The sequence below is a fragment of the Dicentrarchus labrax genome, unplaced genomic scaffold (genome assembly GCF_905237075.1).
Source record: "Dicentrarchus labrax unplaced genomic scaffold, dlabrax2021, whole genome shotgun sequence".
NCBI classification, from domain to species: domain Eukaryota; kingdom Metazoa; phylum Chordata; class Actinopteri; family Moronidae; genus Dicentrarchus; species Dicentrarchus labrax.
Window position 1 is genome coordinate 2270136 of NW_026136720.1, and position 22111 is coordinate 2292246.

At 39.3% G+C, this 22111-nt stretch overlaps 1 protein-coding gene across 1 annotated transcript; it reads right to left on the reverse strand.

Moving 5' to 3' along the window:
- Positions 1-1135: 1135 nt before the first annotated feature.
- slc7a10b (solute carrier family 7 member 10b) lies at positions 1136-20689 on the reverse strand. Its single transcript, XM_051383505.1, has 11 exons — positions 20419-20689; positions 15456-15660; positions 13807-13958; positions 9591-9716; positions 9361-9514; positions 8039-8162; positions 7009-7112; positions 6823-6919; positions 5926-6075; positions 4451-4628; positions 1136-4372 (listed from the first exon to the last, which is right to left on the reverse strand). The coding sequence occupies exons 1-11, from the start codon at positions 20675-20677 to the stop codon at positions 4242-4244; spliced, it is 1680 nt and encodes a 559-aa protein (XP_051239465.1). The 5' UTR covers positions 20678-20689; the 3' UTR covers positions 1136-4241.
- Between the last annotated feature and the right edge of the window lie 1422 nt (positions 20690-22111).

Genomic DNA, 22111 nt, shown 5'->3' on the forward strand with positions numbered 1-22111 from the left:
ACGTTTCCGTGTAACGATCCCATTGTAAACATCGGATGCTTTACAAATAATTTACAGTGTGAAAGTGTCTGTGATCCTGTGCTGTGGTTCTCCTGATCTCCTGAACTTTTTACATGTTATTATCTAGTCTACAGAAATACTGATGTGTCTACGTAAGGCGATTAAAGACTTCTGTTACAAAACAATAATAACAATAACGGTAAAAGGCGAGTGGGTTTGCTGTAAATCTGAATTAAATTGATTTGTTTTGGGCTTTGTGTGACGGGAACCACCTTCTGTTGGAGGTTGTAAGATAAAATGTTAAAGTACAGAAACACTTTCAGAATCAGATGGTCTCTACATTAAAGCAGAAGCAGGTGAAACAGAAAACAAGAGATATGTAAACAGTTATAAACGTGTGCTGTGTCCCGATTCAACACTGCATACTAATTCAAAGAATGTGTATAAAGGAAAGTGTACAGAAAACCCAGAATGTACAAAATAAAAGAGTTGATATATATACTGTTTATATATATGTCTATCTTTATAAAGATATTTTAAATCTCTCTGTGAAATTTAATTGATCCTTTGTAAGTCTCGCCACTCGATCAACTTCCTCCTTTCCTGTACTTAGATATGCTATATGCTAAGCTAACCTATGTTGAAAAGACAACCACATTCTGAAGATGGTTCAAAGATAAAAGGGACATATATAGAGATATATACCGTAAAACTTCCAATAAAAGCAGAGTCTCTAATAGATGCAGGTCTTGTTTAAAAGCCTGGTGTGGCTACACGTTTTGACAAATAAACGCAGGTCTCCAATAGAGGCCTGGTCTGGATTTTATAGAAATTATCTTGATATTTAAAACCTCTTAAAACCCACCGGGTCGCCCGCTTGAGCGAGTTTTAAGTCGTTTCGATCTCCTACTTCTGTCAATACGTACATGTTACACATCATGCAGATCAGTTAGATTCTCCACAATTCAATCGTTCACTATAATTTACGAAAACTAACAAAAACAAAGTAAAACGTTAATTCATTCGGTAACACGGTGAACAAGAGAGACGGAAAAAAACCTCTAAAGCATCATAATCATCATGTTAGTTGTCAAATCTGCTGAAGAAATCTCAAGAGAAGCAGCAGTTAGAGTTTAGTTTAGTTTTTTACTAAAGGAATTAAACACCTGTCCCAAATAAAGGCCTGTCCCAAATAGAGGCCTGTCCCAAATAAAGGCCTGTCCCAAAATAGAGGCCTGTCCCAAATAGAGGCCTGTCCCAAATAAAGGCCTGTCCCAAATAGAGGCCTGTCCCAAATAAAGGCCTGTCCCAAATAGAGGCCTGTCCCAAATAAAGGCCTGTCCCAAATAAAGGCCTGTCCCAAATAGAGGCCTGTCCCAAATAAAGGCCTGTCCCAAATAGAGGCCTGTCCCAAATAGAGGCAGGGGGAGTTCAGTGGTTTAAGCAAATAAACGCCCAGGCTATTATTAGAAGTTTTACGTTGTCACATCTTAAATTAATCTAATGTTACTAAAACGCTATCAGAATATCCAGCTAACCACTGATGTAAATTGGCTATCTAGTTAGCGTTTTGCTAACATTAGATTAGTCAACAACTGTAGATTAGCTAGCTACTGCTTTCTTGTACTTATATATGCTATATGCTAAGCTAACCTATGTTGAAAAGACAACCACATTTTGAAGATGGTTAAAAGATATGATATATATATATATAGTCACATCTTACGTTAACTAATGCTAGCTAATGTTAGCTAATTTTACTTAAATCGTTAGATAGCTTATTAGCTACCGTTTTGCTAACATTAAATAACTTAAGATGTGACTATTTATATGTCACTTTTGACTTTTCAACAGCCGAGCACGTAGCATATATAAGTACAAGAAAGCCGCTAACTAAGTAGCTAGCTAATCTACATCAATTGTTAACTAACTAATTAAACGTTAGCTAACTGGATAGCCAATTTACATCAGTGGTTAGTTGGATATTTGGCTAACGTTTTATTTATTTTGATGTCTGATGGGGTAAATATATATTTCTTGTAGGATGTCACACATACGGTACACAGCTTGAGGCAGTTAGCCTGCGAGCATCCTTATAGTCATAAACATGGAATCAGTTTAAACAGATTTAATGTAAAAAAAAGAAAAATGAAACGACTAAAAGTGGGATTAGCCTTTTTTACAAATATCACCAGTATGCTTCCTCTTATGCTAACATGTCGCAGATCAAACATCCCAGTGAGCACGATTGAATTCAGGTCAGGACGTAACGTATGACCCACATTTTAGTTAATGAAAAATACTTTTTTAATTCTGTGTCTAATGGCTACACATTTCTACTACTGGGGAATATAATAATCACTAAATGATAAGTTAGTGATAATAATTATAATGTTTTTTGTCTGCCGACTCCTGGAGGTTATTGAAAATTGGGTTTGTATCATTTTATAGTCAACTGCAGCAAAGTTACTGATTTATTGATTTCCTACCAAGAAGAAGTTAATGGACAATATTTGTAAAAAAGTGCCAGTTTTGTCTCTGTCACACATTGAATTCTCATTGCTTGATAAACAAAAGCTGCCACAACAGCATTAAAATCTTAATTTAACTCAAAAGAAATGTTCAAACAAAACAAACTTAATCTTATAAATTTAAAAAAACATCCTCGATCACGTAGCTTTTTGTAATTTTAAGTGACTTAATTTAGTAATTTTTATTAAATTACCCAAAAGTACTTAGTCTCGAACATTTTTTCTGAGTTAAAATAACTGATCCCATTACATTGTGCAGTCACAGTGTAAGTCAGAGTGATGTGGGTTGATGTGAGGGAGCAGCAGCAGGTAAAACTACTTTGTTAACAACAGATTAAGAGTCCAGTTTCATCTGGAGTTCGTACTGAACGGCGAGATAACAGACGATGGAAGACCAAAGTGCGTCTCAAACAATCAAATGCAATACACAAAGGCACATGCACAATATATTAAATTGGTTAATAAAAAATTTGAATATACATTTTCCCTCAGTAAAAGCCTTTTCACACCAAGTCTGACTTTTCCACCAGAATTTAAAAAAATGAATTCATATTGTTGTTGTGGTGCATTTTAATACGTACGTTGTTCATGTGAGTTTAAAGTCTAATTATACAGTTTCACATTAAAGCCCGAGCGGTACATCAGTTTATCCAGCAGAGAGCGCTGCAATTCACAATAGACCGGTTTCACAGCAGTCACTCTGATATGACATTACAGTAGGGTAAACTCATGTGTTTTGAATTATTCAACTTGAGGTTTCGTTCCAGGTCAAACAGAGTCAGATTGTTGTTACTGTGCGTGTTTTCTCACTGGAAAAAGGCTCTGGGAACCTTAAATACTGTCACTGGTAACACCTGTGTTTGCAACCTTTAAAATCAGTAGGTACAGGACGTGTTTTTGCATCAGGTTAACTGGATAACTCAGTAAACCTGCCTTATGGAGGAGAATTACCAACAACGTGAAGTCTTTATGTAACATCAGGTCGGCTCCGCTAGCTTCTGAGACTCAATGCAATCTCTCATTGAGAGTAACTTTTACTGGTTTCTGAAAAAGTGAAACGTGTTCTGTTTGTAGTCCATAAGATAAATCAGTACCAGTTTGTATTAGAATTCAAACCCAAAGTTAGCAACAACTTACTTGTTAGAATCAAATAACGAAACTACAGCTCTCATAAAGCCCTTTTTTCCGATACACCAGGATACGAGATTGATGAAAACCAAAATATTAGGAGGAAAAAAAGCAGTGAGTCAGCAGGAAAGAAGAATAAAAATACATGAAAGCAGATCTTCTCTAAAATAATTTGTACATTTTTCTTGAATACTGACTATAGATTTGTTTGGGACTTGGTGTGAAAAGGCCTTAAGGCACGAACACCAGCAACAATCAGAAGAAACAACCGTCAGTCGGTCAGAGTTCGTCATGTTACAGAAAAAGAAACAAAAATGGGTCCAACATGGGAATAAAAGTCCTTTTCACAGTGACACTGGTGGCATTAGGTTGCTGTACTAGAAGACTTAGTTGAAAAGAGAAGAAAATAAAAAGTGCAAGCAGCCTGCGCAGAAGAACAGGCGTTTCCAGTCGACTGTAGGGAAACCAGAGTCTCTGAGGGTCAAAGGTCAGACAGGAAGCTCCCAAAACCAGGAGGAGGTGTCTGGACTTACACAGTGACGGAGTAAAAACAAAGATCTGCATATATTCAGAAAAAAAGTTTTAAGAATTGGCAGACAAACTGCTCCTGCCTGAAGACCGGTCAGTCCATTCTGACGGAGTGGCGATCTCGATGGGGTCAAACTGAGGAAAGACCACGAAACACAACCTCTGGCCCACGTACGTCGCCCTCTCTGCGGGGAAAACACGAGCCGAGAGTTAAATATCAGCTGTAACAGACCTTTAATCAGACCTCCTTTAACTAAACTCACCAATGAAGGTGTAGATGCACTTTGGTTTTTCTTTCCAGTGGACGCCCAGGAAGTAGACGGGTACGCCGGTGAGCATGATGACCAAACCAACGCCGCAAACCACCGGCTCCGAGTAAAGACTGAAACCCAGCAGCAGCGCCCAGAACATCAGGTAGCAAACAGGAACCAACAGGTTCACCTGAAGAAAGCGAGTCGATTAATAATTCATGACTTATGGACAAAGTAATGTTATTACTTTTCCCCAGTAATTAGTAGTGTAACTAATTACTAATAAATCTAATTAAACTAGAAGATGGAAACTCGTACACTCAGCAGCTGGAAATATTCCATTGCTTTGATTTTAACAAACAAAACTGGATTTTAAATCACCTTTTGGAGAGGAAGGGCACAATTACCAATTTTGTGTGGAGTAGCAGAAAAGTAATATAAGTAGTAGTGTAATTAATTACTTTTGAAAGGGAGTGAAATGGACCAAAAATATGGCAGTACCCTAATTGAGAATAACCCTTTAATCCGTTAAAAAAAAAAACGTTTCAGTGCTGTTTTATTAGTGTTAAGCTGTTTTATTAGCATTAAGCTGTTTTATTAGCATTAAGCTGTTTTCTTAGCGTTAAGCTGTTTTCTTAATGTTAAGCTGTTTTATTAGCATTAAGCTGTTTTCGTAGCATTAAGCTGTTTTATTAGCATTAAGCTGTTTTCTTAGCGTTAAGCTGTTTTATTAGCATTAAGCTGTTTTATTAGCATTAAGCTGTTTTCTTAGCATTAAGCTGTTTTATTAGCATTAAGCTGTTTTCTTAGCGTTAAGCTGTTTTATTAGCATTAAGCTAGCTAGCTTTACACGCAGTTACCAGGCTTTTAAAAGTACCTCCCCAGCACTGCGGTACGCAGGGTTTTAGATATACCAAGGTCCAAAAACTAAACTTGCTAGGGGGTTTTGGTTAAAGTATTATTTTTTTAGGCAATTCTTTTTACGAATTTTATTTTCTGAAAAAATAGCAAAGTCCTGACTTCAGTGACCTCAGTGGTGGGGATGGCCATGCTCACCATGCAATAAGAAGTAAGGGTACTCATGTGGACAAAAATCTGAACTGAGAGTTTGGCTATAAAAATGCTGATGAGTATTTTCTCCATTAATGGATTTATTGTTTGGTTTGTAAAAATTCTGAAAATTGTGAGAAATGACGTCACAATTATCCAAAGTGACTTCTCAAAGAAGAATAAGGATAAAATATAACTTAAACAATTATCAGTCTCCAATCAATGTCCATCAATTGACTAACTGATTAACTGACTGATGTTTTAGCTGTACTTGTATAAACTGTTGGGTAGTGTAATTTATAACAGAACAATGAGATTTTATTCGCTCTTTGTATGTTTTTTTAAGGTAAAAAGTAGAATCAGGAATGAAAAGTACAAATATCTCAGATTTGTACTGCTTGACTAAATCCACCACCGGTAAACAGAAGTGTTGGTACCTTGATGGGTCGGTACAGGTTGGGTTTCTTCCAGCGGTAATACAGCAGGCCTGCGATGGTGACGCCGTACGACAGATAGTTGATGAAGGAGACGTAGTTGATCAGATTGTGTGTTTCTCCGATGCAGAGTATAACGATGGTGGCAGCGCACTGGAAAACACAGCAACATAACAAAGATGATGAATGTTAAAGGGGCACGCCATCAATTTTGTCAAATAAGATAAGAAACACCGCCCCTGTTTGCACTGTGCTCCAATTACAGTTGAGCAAGCCTTAGTAACTACTTTTTCAATCATCAAAAAGCTAGCGATTTTCTAGCATTAGCTAACGTAAGATCTGATTATATGTCACTCAGACTGTGGTTGTCAACTTCTCTAGGAGCTGTAGGTGAAACTCACAGGATCAACATTAGCTTGACGCACTCCAAAAGGTTGCTTGCAGTAATGTGAAATTCAGAATGAGGCAGGATGTGAAAGGCAGAATGGATGAGATGGTTCACACATTTGGTTTAGAGAGAGACAGACATGTTCTTTCCCATCTTTCCAGTGTTTGTGCTAAGCTAAGGTAACCAGCTTTTGGGGTTTTTGAGTTCAGTTGTGAACTTTTTGTCAAGGTTATTTTGACGACCTTTGAGACAAAAAGTTTCACCATTTATTTCTCTAACCAATAGTGAAATATGGTCATCAGTTCTTCAGCAGTGATCTTTGACTACCAAGTCTAAGTGGACATTTGTGTGAAATCTGGAGAAATTCCCTCGAGGTGTTTCTGAGATATCATGTTCACAAGCATGAGAAAGACCAGAAAACATTATAAATACCTAAAAATATATAAAAATATACACAGATGGATCATCTAACAGAAGCAAAACAACAGAGATCCACATCAATGTGTACGTACGCAGACCAGCAGGGCAGGGATGGGGGTGCAGTTCTTATAGTGGATCATGGCCAGCAGGCTGGGCAGGTGACCCTCTCTGGCTCCAGAGAAACACAACCTACAGGCAGAAACATCAGCACGTCAGCAGCAGACAAACTAAAGCTGTGTCAGAAAGCGCGCAGCAGCGAGCAGAGCGGCAGGTCTCACCTGGAGGAGGTGAACAGGTAGCCGTTGATCCCTCCAAACGTGGACAGAGCCACGGAGATTGGCATGATGACGGAGAACATTCCCAGCAGCTTCTCTCCAAATGTCTGAACAGCAGAACAACAGACAGACTCACTGACGTGTACAGGTGTGTTTAATCTGAACATTTTTCTACCTGACGATTCTTTCCACGTCAAGAAACAAGGTGATCTAGAGCCGGTGCTTCTCAAATATGGAGCCATTATTTAGCATAACTGTTTATAAAATGAGAGTGGAGAGTTGTGTAACTGTATCTCACTCCTGATCAAACACACATTGAGATACAGTTACACAACTCTTCACTCACATTTTGTAAATAAAACCCCATTCTCCAAACTATATATCATACTTTCTAGACCGTGTTCCACCTCAGAAAATATCAGGCTCTTCATCATCATGGCCAAAATTAAAATACAGCAACGTAGGCCGACACTGTTCAACTACACACAGTTCACACAGGAGGCAGGTTTATTCCTAGATTATTTATTGTTGACTGTTGAATCCAAATTAACCAGAGTTAATTTGGCTCTGATTGGTTGTTTTCGTTCAAACCTGTCGGGTCGTGACCGCCACTAAGGGTCGCCAAAGTTTCATGGGGGTCGCAAAGCCTTCTTGATTTTAAGGCGGACTAGGAAACTTAGAAAGAAATATACACAATAGGCCTATTTCTCAGCATATTAATCATTTATTTGAAGAAACTGTTATTTTTAAAGTTTAGATTACACTGTAAAACCAGAGTTAATTCAACAAAACAAATTGTTGAAACTTAAGACATCGAACATTTTAGGTAAAACTAACTCAGTTACGTAAGTTTAAAACATTCTTCATCAGGTAATTTGCTGTAACTTGTAACTGCAGAAAAGATGGTGTTATAACCTTTGACCTCCTATTTGTTGCCTTTATTATTCCTGATCTAGAAATGTATTCTGAGCTAAAGGCCTAAAAGATTAATCATAATTGAGCCACCGATCGTCACTGGAGCCACATTACTCACTACGGCCACGGCATTGGATGACAGCAGCTCCTCGGGCGACATGGAGGAGAAGTAGGCGATGTTGGTGAGCGTGTACACAAAGGTCACCAATGGTATGGAGATGTAGATGGCACGAGGTAGATTCCTGACCGAGGCCACACACACCATGCACAGATGATAACAGTCAAAAACAAAAATCAATTCAACATGCATGAAAGACACGAGAAATTAAAGAGAAAAAAGCACATAAGGAAACAGCTTCTCAATCATATAAAGTAGAAACTGGCAACCAGCGAGACAAACTCTCACAATAAAACAACAACAAAACTTGATGAGGTGGTGAAGCAGCGTGGGATCATGGGAGTTGTTGTCTTCACCACCATTGGCGTCATTGCAGTCAGCTTCTCCCGGTTAGGATTCCTTCAGTGTTCATGGTTCAGGAGGTTTCTACCGGGAGCCCAATGATCCACAGAGGTCTCCTCCTCTCCAACACAAACAGACCCGCTGATTAAAACCACTAAACACACTGAATAAAGCAGTTCCACCTTAAACACACTGAATAAACAGTTCCACCTAAACCCACTGAATAAACAGTTCCACCTTAACAATCACTGCTTCTCCCACGCTGTTGGACAGACAAAGGACGTCCCGGAGGGGGCTGCGAGCCGAGCTGCTGCTAACGTTAGCTCAGCTTGTTTCTCTGATAACTTAAGATCCAGACGTCCGATGACTAAAATCCTTCATCCGGTTCAAATCTAGAGTTAAAAAGCACCAAGATCTAAACAGTGGATGGTAACAATGTGGCTTCAGACTGCATCAACAGTCAATGTATGACAGCTTCTGACAGACAACCACAACGCTGACGCAGGCACAAAGGGGATATGACGCCATCGACAGGCGACCGGTGAAACGCAGCGTTACCTGATTTTAAAAAAAAAAATGTAATAAATAAATAGTTGGTTGGTCGCGGCTTCCATCCGTATATTCTCCACAGATCAGAGCTGAGAGCTGCTTCTGAAATGAGCTGCGTTGCTGCGTCCGGTGGAATGAAGCAGAAGGAGGATTTTGTTGCTGTTGGACAGAGCCAAGCTAAGTTAACCAGCATCCGATTTAACAAACAGATATGAGAGTGCTATCAATCTCTCCACCAGAGAGCAAATCAAAACATTTTCCAAAGAGTCAAACTATTCGTTGAAGACTTGATTTAGACAAACTCTGCCTATGAAAAACCCAGAAAGTCGCCAACTATCTGATGCAAGCAGCAGAGCAACAAAACAAGCTGAGATGGAGGCTGAACATTTGCATGAATGATGTTGAAAATGATGAGAAGCACAAATATTCACCGTCTGGGTTCAACCACTTCCTCCGTGACGTAGTTGAGGAAGTTCCAGCCGCTGAAGGCAAAGGAAGCCTGCAGGAAGGCCAGAGCGATCTGCCCGACCGACGGCGTCCTTTCCATGGAGAAGGCCACCTGAGGAGTCAGCGCCTCGTAGTTCCCTGGAAGACAAACCACACATATGAGTTTGTTTTTGTCCTCCAGGGAGCTGTAAAGCTTTGGACCACAGACTGTTACCATTGCAGATCTGGACCAGGCCGACCACGATGATGAGACCCAGAGCCATCAGCTTCCCCACCGTGAAGACGTCCTGGATCCTGGTGGCCATTCGAACGCTGGAGCAGTTCACCCAGGTCAGCAGCACTGAGCCGAACACACACAGGATCACAGTCAAAAGCATTCTGGGAACTGATTCATCAATAATTCTAGTCTAATATTATGCATAAATGTTCTGAACGCCATTTTTTTTGTCAGAGTTCTGGTGTCAATGCTAGACTCTCTCTACTCAATAACATACGAATAAATCATACTAAACACTAATTAAACAGGCTCCGGAAAAGGTTAAGCATATCTTATACCAGATGTTCCCAACCTCGTGCTCAGATATTGTATCAATACATCTGTACTTTTATTAGCACTTGATTGTTAATAAAAGACTTTTATTGTCTCATCATCTTCTAAATGTTTTGGAGTCAAAGTCAGTGGGTTTGTGGTTCGATGTCTGAAATAAGGCTGAGGAGATTTTCACGTTTTGTTCTACAACATAAAATGTCAGTAAATACCTGTGAATGTGTGAATGTTGAAGCCAGTCGGTTGCTAACAAGCGGCTAAATGAGCCTACAGAGGTCGTTGGTGACATTGAAACACACAGACAGAGAATCTACTCAGTCGTCCGCCTTTACAGCCTTGTTGTTGTTGTCATTATACTCGCAGCAAACTAACTCAAACTTTACATCTTTTAGATTTTAATGAGTTGGAAGTTTTGTGATGGAGTAGTGGAAGTCATGCGACCGTGTTTTTGTTCGTTTATAGCGCAACGTTAGCTTTTAACTTCTGGCGGACGGATTTATGCTACAGAAATTCAGAAATATTAGTGGAGATTATTTTAATCTGAACAAAACGCAGATTGTTTTCTGCAATAATTGTCTTTTTGTCGAAGGAACCAGAGTGATGCTGACTCCCGGGTTGTGTCACTTATTGGGTCAATCCTAACGTATCATTTATTATGTTAGAACATTTCGGGGGTTAATAAATTAGGTGGTATCAAATCGGTGCCCAGATACATCTACTCGGCACATTTTAGGGACTATCTGAAGAATTTCCTGGTATTACTGGTTATACCGGTATCTGTATCACAGCAACTCTACTTCACGCTCTCAAACTTTCCAACTTGTAGATTTTAATTATAAAATTTAATAAACAAGTTGTTAGTTTGGTGGTGGTGACGTTGAAGTCATGCGGCCGTGCTGTAGTTAGCTTTTAGCTTCTGGCGGACATGTCCGCTTCAAAAATCTGAAAAATTGAGTTTTTTTAAATTAGTGGAGATTATCTTTCATCTGAACAAAACTTGCATCATAAACCTTTGGAAAAATCTTTGTCTTTTTGTCGAGGGAACCAGGACGATGCTAACGTCTGGGTTGGACGACAACAATATGACATCATCAGTATTATATTGTTGGACTTGTCAAAGGTTCTTGAAAGTTTCTTTGACTTTATTCGACAGTTTTCAGAGGCCTTGTATTATTACTATTGATTTTAAAACAACGATTGGTGGAGTGCTCCTTCAAATGTATCAGGTACAGTTCCATCCCTGCATCGGGGAACCGGTGCCGGCGGTGGGCGGCAGCAGCCAGTTGCCATGGGAGGCAGGAATGTGGGAAACCGGCGAGCGAGGGGAGGGCATGATTGTTTCACCTCGTCCATCATTGTCACCGGCTTTGCCCCGCTCTCTCTCATGGTGGCCTCGCTCTCCGACACAAAGACGAGCTGTCAGCCCCACAAAACAAACCACTTCCTGTTGCAAAGAGCAAACAAAACGTGGCGAGCCCGGACCCCCCCACTCTCTCTCTCTCCTGCCCTGAGGAGGCCGGGCAGAGCTCACGTTTCAGCGTCCGGCTCCAAAAAAAAGCGTGAATGATGGCATCAGAGGCGAGGAATCACACGCTGAAGTCCCGCTGTTTAACCTCGCAGACGCGATTCCAGGCCGCCGTTATTTACTCGCTGATAAGACAAAGAGGCTTTGTTGATTAAAGCTCATTAGTGCAGGTACTTTCTGGCAACGCACCAAGCAATTAGGCAGCCCGACAGGTCCACAATGACTAATGTAATGTCAGCTGGGGGCCCGGACAACACTGTGCTGTGAAAAAACTAAACCTGTAACCTGTAAAATGTGAAAAATCTGCAGATAATCATGAAATTTCTGCATATTTAAAGAAAGTTTATTTTTATTTCACATAAAAAGATTAAAATACATTTGCAAATCTGATTATTTAATAGATTAAAGATTAATACTGTTAATATGTTTTAAAATTATGTAAAATTAATTAGAATTAACTGTAATTTTACATGGATTAGTTTGTTAATTTACAGATATCTTGTATAATTATGGAACAAAAACGCTAAATAAATGATGAAAAGATTTTATGTAAAATTAAAGCTTAAAACTGTATTTTAATTATAGAAAATTATTATATTTTTACGTTATTTTATAGTACTTTTTTGGTGCCCGGCTGCTTGAATATAACCATTTTTTTACAGCGTGAGATCCAGACACACACTTCCAGTACCGACAGTCGACATGCAGCATTTCTTTTTTAATACAATCAATTTTTGATGGGAACATTTCAATTTTTGAGGAGTGAAGAAGCTCTCTGCTGCTTTTTACATCCCCAGAACCCTGAACGGTGCTCCATCATATCTGCACATACAAGCCATTTTACCCTTTAAGATCACATCCTCAGTCATACTGTTCCCCTATTAACCAAATAATTTACAACAAAATCTGTTTCTTTGTTTGTTTTTATAGCAGAATCCATCATTTTCTCTCCCTGTAAAACAAACAGTGAACGTAAGCATGAATTAACTGATTTCAACCAATAATATCATGACATTCATGACGCTGGATGGACTCACTGAGAATGAGCTGTCAATCACAAGCCCCGCCCTAAAGCATACCCTGCTTTATGGTCCGTTTTACTCTAAATGGGACCATCAGTTACTAAATGAACATCATGCTGTATGGAAGAAGACTGAAACTAGAGACTGAGACCAGAAACTCATCAGGAAACTGTTTACTGAACTCATAAATCAACTGAGAAGTCGGCTCATTTTTCCATAAGACTGAATACTATCTAACTTTTTTATTGCAGCCAGTGGAGCTCCCCCTGATGGACATTATATAGATTACAGGTTTAAGAAACGTACATGTTGCCGCTGTCCACAAACTAAATCTTATCTTACTAAATAGTAAAAGTTGAGAAAAGATAATCTGGCCTCAAATGTGTTTAGTTAGCGTAAATTAATTTAGTTTTTTTTCTGATTTACTGTCAGTCTTTCGCTAAATATACATATAAATACATTAAAATAACAAATTATTTATGATGAAATACAGAATTCACAACCTGCTTTTGTTTCCCACACATTCTCTGCTCTCCTCTTTCTTGAAGGGTCGTATGCATTATTTACTACAGCCATAAAAAAGGATTTAAAAAGCATCCAGACCGAACTTACATAAGACAGATTTTACATGTGACCACTTCCCTTTCTGACACACATGTCGAAGGAGTGGATTGATCGAGTGAGCTGGATTACGATCAGCAACAGAGGAAAAAGTCCAGGGATATAGCAGTGGCAACCACAAGACAACATGTCATCCTTCATGAATGATGCAAGCGCTCTGAGTTCCAGTACACCATCCCTTCCCTCCCCGGGAAGTGGTGTCACAGTGAGTTTTAAAGAGGGGAGCTTTGGATGGTGAAGGTATTCATGTCAACTGAGCCTGGCCTACAGCATTGTACGACTGGAATATGCTGAGAAACCAGTGGCATCAACATAACTGGAAACCGTCCGTCCCCTGAACGCCCTCGGCCTGTAAGTTGGACAGTTTCATGAGGCTGTGATTATCTTCAGTTGGGAGACGAGTTCACTACGTGTGACGAGCACTAACAGCTTTATTAAAGAAAATAAACTCACCAAATGTCAAGAAAGGAAAAGAAAAACAACTTGTTTTTCTCATTATGGATTGCGATATATTCGTTTTCCAACCTTACTACAGCCTCTGAAAGACAGTACTGTCATCAGCGTAGAATTGAAGACCCAGCAGCGTCTTGTTTGCCATTTTTTTTCACAGGATATTAAAGTCATGACAAAATATGTACGTGATACACAAGTTCGGGGTTTTTGAAGAGAATAACGATATTGTAACACAACTATAACTGATGTTGAAGCGACTTACGGAGGCAGGTGGCGGACAGCATCCGTGTCGCCATGTACGGAGGAACACAGTTCGGGAAGACGGGCTGCAGGACGTAGCTGGAGAACGTGAGGGCGATGACAGCCAGTGTGGTCGGGTACATGATGAGGACGGCGCTCCACAACAGGAGAAACCTGAATAAGAGAAAGACATTCAGTGAAACTGATTCAATAGTTAGAGCTTCAAAAAACATCCTGAAATGTTGTTTTTGGGGGATTATCCATTTTCACCCCCAGGTGCCTAAAACTGTGTTACAACATACTTTGACTCATTATTAGCAATGAACAAGAATTAGCTCAAGAACAAGCTACTGTGTGAAGCAGCGATGTCACGTGATGCTAACATTTAGCGTATTAGACTAAGGATACGTGTTCCTTCTAACAATTCAATTTCAATTCAATTCTATTTTATTACGCCAATTCATAACAGAATTTATCTCAGGACACTTTTCAAATAGTGACCGAACTCCTTCTAACAATATTTACCAACACATTGTAGTATAGTTATATATTATATATTTTATATATATATATTGAAATGCTAATGCATGTTAACAAACAAACAAGCACGGCATCAAGAATCAGAAGAAAAGTCTTTTTAAAAGTTAAATAGCGGTATTCTAGAGTTGGGAAAGTTACTGAAAAATAGGAGTTAGTTACAGTTACTTCTCTCAAAAGTAACGTTACCAATTACCACATATAAAAGTAACTAGTTACTAAGTAAAATAACTTTTGTGTTACTTTAAAATGTCTGCTTCAGTTCTCTCATTAATGCACTCAGCTTTAAGTTATTATTACTCCCGACCAACAGGGGGCAGCAACAAGTAGCGTTCCTACCTGTAAGATACACATATTGTCTTTGCTACAGTAGTTAGTTGATCAATAATTATTTGATGAATGGACTGAACAGTCTGAGCCACCGTAAGGTCGTTAGATCATAAACCGGAAAATTAACGGGATAAATTCGCCACTATTTTCTGGTCAGACGAGAGTAAAGAGCCCATTTCAATTTCAGTAATTGTAACTGAATTATCTAATTCTTTACTTTAGTTACCACCAACAGTAGTGGGATTACAGTAACATGTTTCTCCCAACACTTTATTCCAACAACAGGAATCTTCCACATGGACAGGGAGTTGTGACCCAGAGAGGAGGTGGAAGTATTGATGCTGTTCGACCGACAATATTCATTAAAGCTGAGCTAACATTGAAAAACAGACAATAGTAGATCCAAAAGGCTTCCTGTGAGTCCTAAAACATGTAACTGAGTTAGCATTTAAGTGCTCTGATTCACTGGTTAGATCCCTGAAATAAGGTCTGTTAACATAAGATTAAAGGCCCAGTTACTTTAAAACAGATGCTGTGGGTCACTTTCCATGGCGGCCACCATGTTGAACTGCCATGTTTCTAGAGAACGGACACTTTTGTCGTCATTTCTGGTCAAAACACTCTGTCCACAGTTGGATTTATTTAATCCCGTTTTCAATACAATTATGGTTTTAAAATTTCATTTGATATCTGATGATTTTTTCTGGTTTACTTTTCAAATATCTATAGCAATTTTAAGTAATAAAACCACATTGATTAAAACTCCTGACGCCATAAAAAGTACAGTGGAGGCTCTTTACTCACCCCATCAGCCCTCCGAATATCTCTGTGACGTAGGAGTAGTCTCCTCCAGATTTGGGGATGGTGACGCCCAGTTCAGCATAACAGAGGGAGCCCAAGGCAGCGATGCAACCTCCCAGTACCCAAACCACCAATGCCAAACCCACTGAGCCCGAGTGCTCCAGGACCCCCTTTGGAGAGATGAAGATCCCAGAGCCGATGATGTTCCCTGAGGAGAGCAGGAAGAGGGTATAAGACGCAAAGTTGGGCTATGTATTGGTAAGACTCTGATACGAGACGGTGGTTATATATATACTGCCAAATGTTGTAATACTGTAAACAGGATCTGTTTCCAGTTGACAGCACTGCTGAGGGATTTCACACAAAAATAAAAACATTATTTAAAGAATTGATACAAAATTAAACAACAAAATATCACAAAACAAACTTTTCCAATATTTTTTTACACCCCCAACTGACGTTTGTGTTTTCTGTTAATAACAGATAATATTGTAATGTTTATGCAGATAAAAGGGAACTGTAGTTTCTACTTTGCGAGGGAGTTGCAATCTGGAACAACACCACTAGATGCCACTAAATCCTAAACACACTGTACCTTTAACTCCTGGAATAAAAACATTAGCGGCAGGTGGAAATAAAAATGTTGAAAATGCTCAAATAAAAACTACACATCGATTTCTAGCCCATGACTAGAAATGGGCTTATGCTAAGCTAAGCTAGCCATCTCCCCCCATTTGTAGTCTTTATGCAAGTAAATTAAGAGAAAGAAATGTTCTCCTGCTAAAAGCTCTTATTTTATCTCATTTATAAAGTATATAAAATGTGTATCTCTTCAAAATGGCTGCTTTAACTGGTTAATGTGCAATTTTGTTTTTATTTATTTTTTTACTTTATATTGTTGTTTGATTTTGTAATATAATACATATTTTTAACATTCTATATTATTATTATTTCTATTTCTTTAATGTTTAGTGACAACAACAACAACAACAACAATAACAATAATAATAATGACGTAATTTGAGCTGACTGTTTGCAAATGCCGGCACATTTGAACGCAGTGAGATTTCTAGAGATAATGTTTGTCTAAAGTCATATCAGAGAGTTCCAGAGAAAATTTTAGTCCTGAACTGTAAAATATATAAGTAAATAAATACATCAAATAAAAACAGTAATATTTCAGCTGCTGGAGCACCAAATAAACACAGTATTTTTGTAATTTTCTATGATTAAAACACAGTTTTTAGCTTTTATTTGACATAAAATCTTAATCTAAATGTTAAATTAAAGATATTTACACATAAAAAACAATAATACCAATATAAAACAAAGACTTTCTGTATTGCTGTATGCATTTAAACATTTAGAAGATTTCTTTTACAGTATGGGAAATCCTATATTTGACTACATATTTTTAAGCTTCTATGTTTTGTTATACGAAATAAAAAAAATTAAATCCAAACAGTTTTTTTGTATTTCGCTCAATCCCCTTTTTGAAAAATTTGAATGACCAAAAAATACACTGACCCCCTGTTGAGACTCTTGAGCAACCGAAGTCCCTCCTGAGTTTATACAGAGGGCATTAAAGCACAAAGAGCTCTATCACACATTGAGTTAGAGAAGGAGGTAAAGGCCATCACTCAGGCCGGGACAACCCCTCCTGCCCACAGCCTCAGTATGCAGTGTAGAGTACCAGCACATCCGACACATTCAGACTACAGCGCTACCAGTAGCACGGCAGAAGGCAGCCAAGTGGCACAGACAGCCGTTACATAACCGGACATAAATTATCCACTCCGGGGCTGCAGAGGTGGGAAGTGACCCACTCACCTTCGGCATCAGTTTATTCCTGCAGCTTCCGAATTGTGACACAAAATCAGACTGCAAGAGTCTACAAAAGGCTCAGTTTTGATCTAGTAGCGCGTGACTGTGGAGGCCGGTCCGGCGTGCGGAGCAGCCAGCCTGTTCACTCAGTCCTCTCTCTCTGAATGGAAAGGTGCTTCAGCATTCTGCACACAGGACCTTTCTCTTGTTCTGGAGGAGGATTTTTACAATAATGTCCGCCTTGAGCGAGCAACAACAGCTCGGCCGAGAGGGAGAGGTGGCCCAGTTAGCCAGAACCCGCACCACAAACCACAAAGCCGTCTGCTCTTCCAGTCGGGTTGAGCGAGTACTCGGCTGAAATGAGCATCCGGTACAGATAATGAGTATCAAACGAGTAAAATGTGTCAGTATCCGTGTAGCTGTAGGATATAGTCGCATATAAAAGTTCTTTTAAGCTTGGGATCAATAATATTGCTCTGAAGTTTTGGTAATAGTTTTTTAATAAATATAGAAACTTCTGATCACTTTCAGGCTTAAATCAACAACTTCTGGTCAAACCCCGCCCACTTCACGTTTAAGCACCACCCATATCCGATATAAGCCCCGCCCATTATGAATACAGATCATTTAGTCGGTGGAACAGATACAGATCACAGTCTCGTTAACCCCCCCTTACCGACTAAGACCTTGTCCACGTGGGGAAACAGAAATCAGAGCGCCGTCTGCAGGCAGTTAAGGAGGAACTCGTCCATCAGGAAACTCCATAAATCACCTCGGTACCGCTGTCGACACACTGTTGTGTTCACTGGGAGGCTGCTGAGCCCCGTTCGGTTGCTGACGCTAACGGCAGCTACATTATCAGAGTTGAGGCAGAGCAGAAAAACAAAGCAATTGAGTTTTTGAGAATGTTTTAGCCTTCATTGTTAAATAGGGGAACAATATAACTGAGGATGTGATCTGATATTTTAAGATTTTAAAATATAGATTTTTCTTTGCTTTTCGGTCTTTTGTCCACATAAACTGGTTTTAGGTCACATTAAACGGACCTTTTGAAAAGCTCCTGCAGGTTGAAGGTATTTAGAGACTCTGTTGTCAGTGTTGACGTGTAGAAAGGGAAACCAGAGTTTTTGGCTTGTCATGTGATGAATAAAACTAAATTAATGTCTTTCTATGAGCATTTAGCAGTGCAGCTAAGTAATATTACAATAAAGAGAAAAGATGATTCAGCTAAACAAGAAATTATTATTATTTAAATTATTTATACAATTTAAATAATTTAAATGCAGTTTAAAGAGTCGCTGTGAGCATTATTAGCAAAAGGTATCTGAGTTTGTACATCGACAGAATGGATGTTATATTATTCATATTTAGAGATAGTTTTAGTCTTAATAACAGCTTACACCTAACCCTATATTGACTTTGAATCTAGCCAGCATAACATTAGCTCTCTCTCTCTCTTAGCATAGCATTAACAGTTAATATGCTATTCCATGACGCATTAATGTAATAGTTTCATCTGTGATAAAGCATTTCTCTCCTGTGTTTCTCTAGATCACGGGACATATATTCTACCGTAGTAATTATACACTAATAAAAACACACCTATGAATATTATATTTCTGACACTAGATCCTCCTGATTGTTACACACTGGACCTTTAAAGGTTCTTTACAATGTTAATAATTGATCCTGTTTTATGTGCTATTTATAAGAATACTGTGGAACTGGAAAGCATGTAAGAAAACTTTAAAAATATACACGGTAGGCCCATATCGTGAGGAAAATTGTTATTTTTGAAGTTTAGATTTTTAATAAAATCCATAAACTTTGAAGACCTGAATGCAACTTGTATTTACAGAACATTCGCTCTCTCATAAACAGCCTCAGCCAGAAGTGCTCTAAGCGTCAGCGAGAAAAAAAAACACTGAATTTGTCAAGAAAGAAACTTATTAAGTATATTTGATTGTTAAAAATTCAAAAAACTACATAATATATTGAGGACATCAGGACAGGACAATTGATCACTGATCAATATTCACAGGAAATAATCTGCTCAAAATCGCTAGTTCGGTTCCCAACCACTAGGGGTCGCCAGAGCAATTGTTATGTTTTTATCTACAGAGGGAGCGGGTCCTCTTCAGGCGGAGTCCGCCATGTTTCTACATGTTACCAGAACGGACACTGGCTGAAGATAGGGAGCGTTACGCAGTCACCCTTGTTTCTTGTACACATCTCACAGCCAAATACAGACGCGAGCAGTGTTCAGTTAGTTGCAATCTGAAACTTCACCACTAGATTCCACTAAATCCTTCACACTGGTCCTTTAAGGTTTAGTTACATTCACAGAGCTTCACTCTGATAAACAGCCTGCGTTAGGAAACAACCAAAGAGCTGATAGAACAACGAGAATAAAACACTGAATTTGTAAAAAAAAGAAGCAGATTAAGTCGGTTTGACTGTAAAAATAAATAAAAATACGATCTGAAAATCTGATCTGGGATCAATATTCACATCCAAATGTCTAATTTAACACAAACTAAAACAGTTATTGAGTTCACTGTTTGGGTCCATTAGTTCAGTCTATCAGCTGTTCTCTGCTGTTACTGTTATTGATCATCAGAATATCAAATATACATTAAATATGTCGGTCGGTCAGTGTATGATAGGATAAAGGTTGTGGGCTGAAGTTTGGGGAAACCAGACAACTGGTGCTGACATTTCGCCCTCCGGCTCTGCAGACTGTTAATATTAATACCACCAGAGCAGAGTGGTGCAGCCCTCCACCCCTCCATCCACCCCTCCATCCATCCCTCCATCCCTCCATCAGCCTGAATGATGCTCACATTTACTGCGTGTAGGTGTGTTTAAAGCTCCCTGCTGCTCATTCTGCTCCAGCACACAATGTTCTTCTGCTGGACTTCATATATTTCAGCCACGTAAGCACTACAACTCAGTTTGATGTGAATGCAAACAAACATGGAGTCCCTATTTTCTTACAAGCAATGCCACAAAACTCTCGACCCCCCCCCCGTCCCAGTGGACTCACTCCACAGGGGGTTTGAACCTTTATTGTCCTGCAGCAGTTTTTTGCAGACACTTTAATGAAGTTGTGCAGGACAGAAGCTGCTCCCCGGAGCCTCACCTATGATGATGGTGCAGGCGCTCAGCAGCCCGATCTCCTTCTTCAGAGTCACCCTGTCGGGGATTTTCTCCTCCTTCTCCTTCTTCTTCTTCTTCCTGCCGTCCGCCGCGGTGCCCTGCGGCCGAGAGCAGATGCTGCCGCTGCCGTTCTGTCCATCCATGTCCGCGCCTGCCCGGGTCCGGTCCGGTCCGTCCAGTCCGCTGTGTCCTCCCAGTCCCCCCAGTACTCCCAGTGCTCCTGTCCTCTCCTCACTCCGCATTCATGCACAGTGAATGGGCTGCGCTTGCGCAACAACCTGCCGCTGTCCAGGGTAGAATGTTAAATACCCTGGACTCACCGTGAGGCGTTCAGGGACACCGGGAGGACCAAGTTCTTCTGTTTCCAAATGCAGCATGGTCAGTGGAGTCCTCGAACTAAACACATTCCAAACAAACAACAGCCCATAATAATACTGATAGTACGTTAATAGTCTTTTTATTAAAAAGTCTTTTCTGTAATGACACAAGGTCAAAATGATTTATATCTGACACACAAGACCAACACAAGAGAAACAAACAACAACAACAACAAATAAAATAATACTAATACAGCTTCCCGCTGTACTCTCCATCAGAGATTATAGGATATCAGTATCCACACATACAAACATATCTGGCTATTAAATGTTTAAAAGTCTTTTTAAAATGTATGTAATGCAAATTTTTGTGTGTGTTTTGACAAGATTAATTTGTTAAATAACCTTTTAAAGAGTTTCAATTCATTTTTTTAACTTCACCGCCCAAAAAATTTAAAACATTTGTAAATATATATATATATATATATATGTATGTATACATATATATTCCTACTTTTGGTAATTATTGCTTCTTCTTAAGTTTCCACTTTTACATTTTAAAGACAGAAAAATAATTTGGATAAATTAATACATTTGATACAATACAATAATATGACACCTGTGACCATTATCAGTGGTGCCACCTGGCAGCATTATGACAGGAAACATGCTGAAGAATGGACATTTTTATTTAAAATACACAAAAGTGATGAAGTTAACAGTCTTTATTTGAGTAAAAGTAGTAAAGTCATTAAAAACAGGACTCATAAGTGAGAGATAATGCCCGACGAGGTTCATTATCAGGAATTAATGGACGTTGTGGAGGCTAGAACCGACTCACTGCAGTCTTATTTACTCTGAGCTGAGCTGAAGCATTCAATGAGTGGAGGGAACTTTACAGCGATCAGCCCAACACAGTGAGCACTGCCAGTGAATAACACTGATTATCTGGTTATCAGGGCTCCTGTCAGTGGGGGGGGATATATTAGACAGCAAGTGAACATTTTGTCCTCAGAGTTGATGTGTTAGAAGCAGGAAAAATGGGCAGCGTGAGGACAAGAACCACATTGTGATGGACGACTGGGTCAGAACATCTCCAAACCTGCTGCTCTTCCCGGTCTGCAGAGGTCAGTACCTATCAGAAGTGGTTCACAAAAAATAATAACATACAACCAACAAAAACTTGTTTCTAGCCCACTAATTCAGTGGTTCCCAACCTTTTCCTTTAGGGACCCATCAACAAACACAGAACAGCTGATCAACTGATCAATGAACCAAAACACTGAACTCAACAACTGCCGGAGTAAAACCAGTGATTTGGATGAATTTTGAGCAGATTATTTCCTGTCAATGTTGATC

Coding starts and splice junctions, on each gene's coding strand:
- slc7a10b (XM_051383505.1), bottom strand. CDS start 20,677: ATGCGGAGTGAGGAGAGGACAGGAGCACTGGGAGTACTGGGGGGACTG. Junction 6,920..7,008: donor TACCTGTTCACCTCCTCCAG/GTGAGACCTGCC, acceptor TTCTGCCTGTAG/GTTGTGTTTCTCTGGAGCCA. Junction 4,373..4,450: donor GTGCATCTACACCTTCATTG/GTGAGTTTAGTT, acceptor TTTTCCCCGCAG/AGAGGGCGACGTACGTGGGC.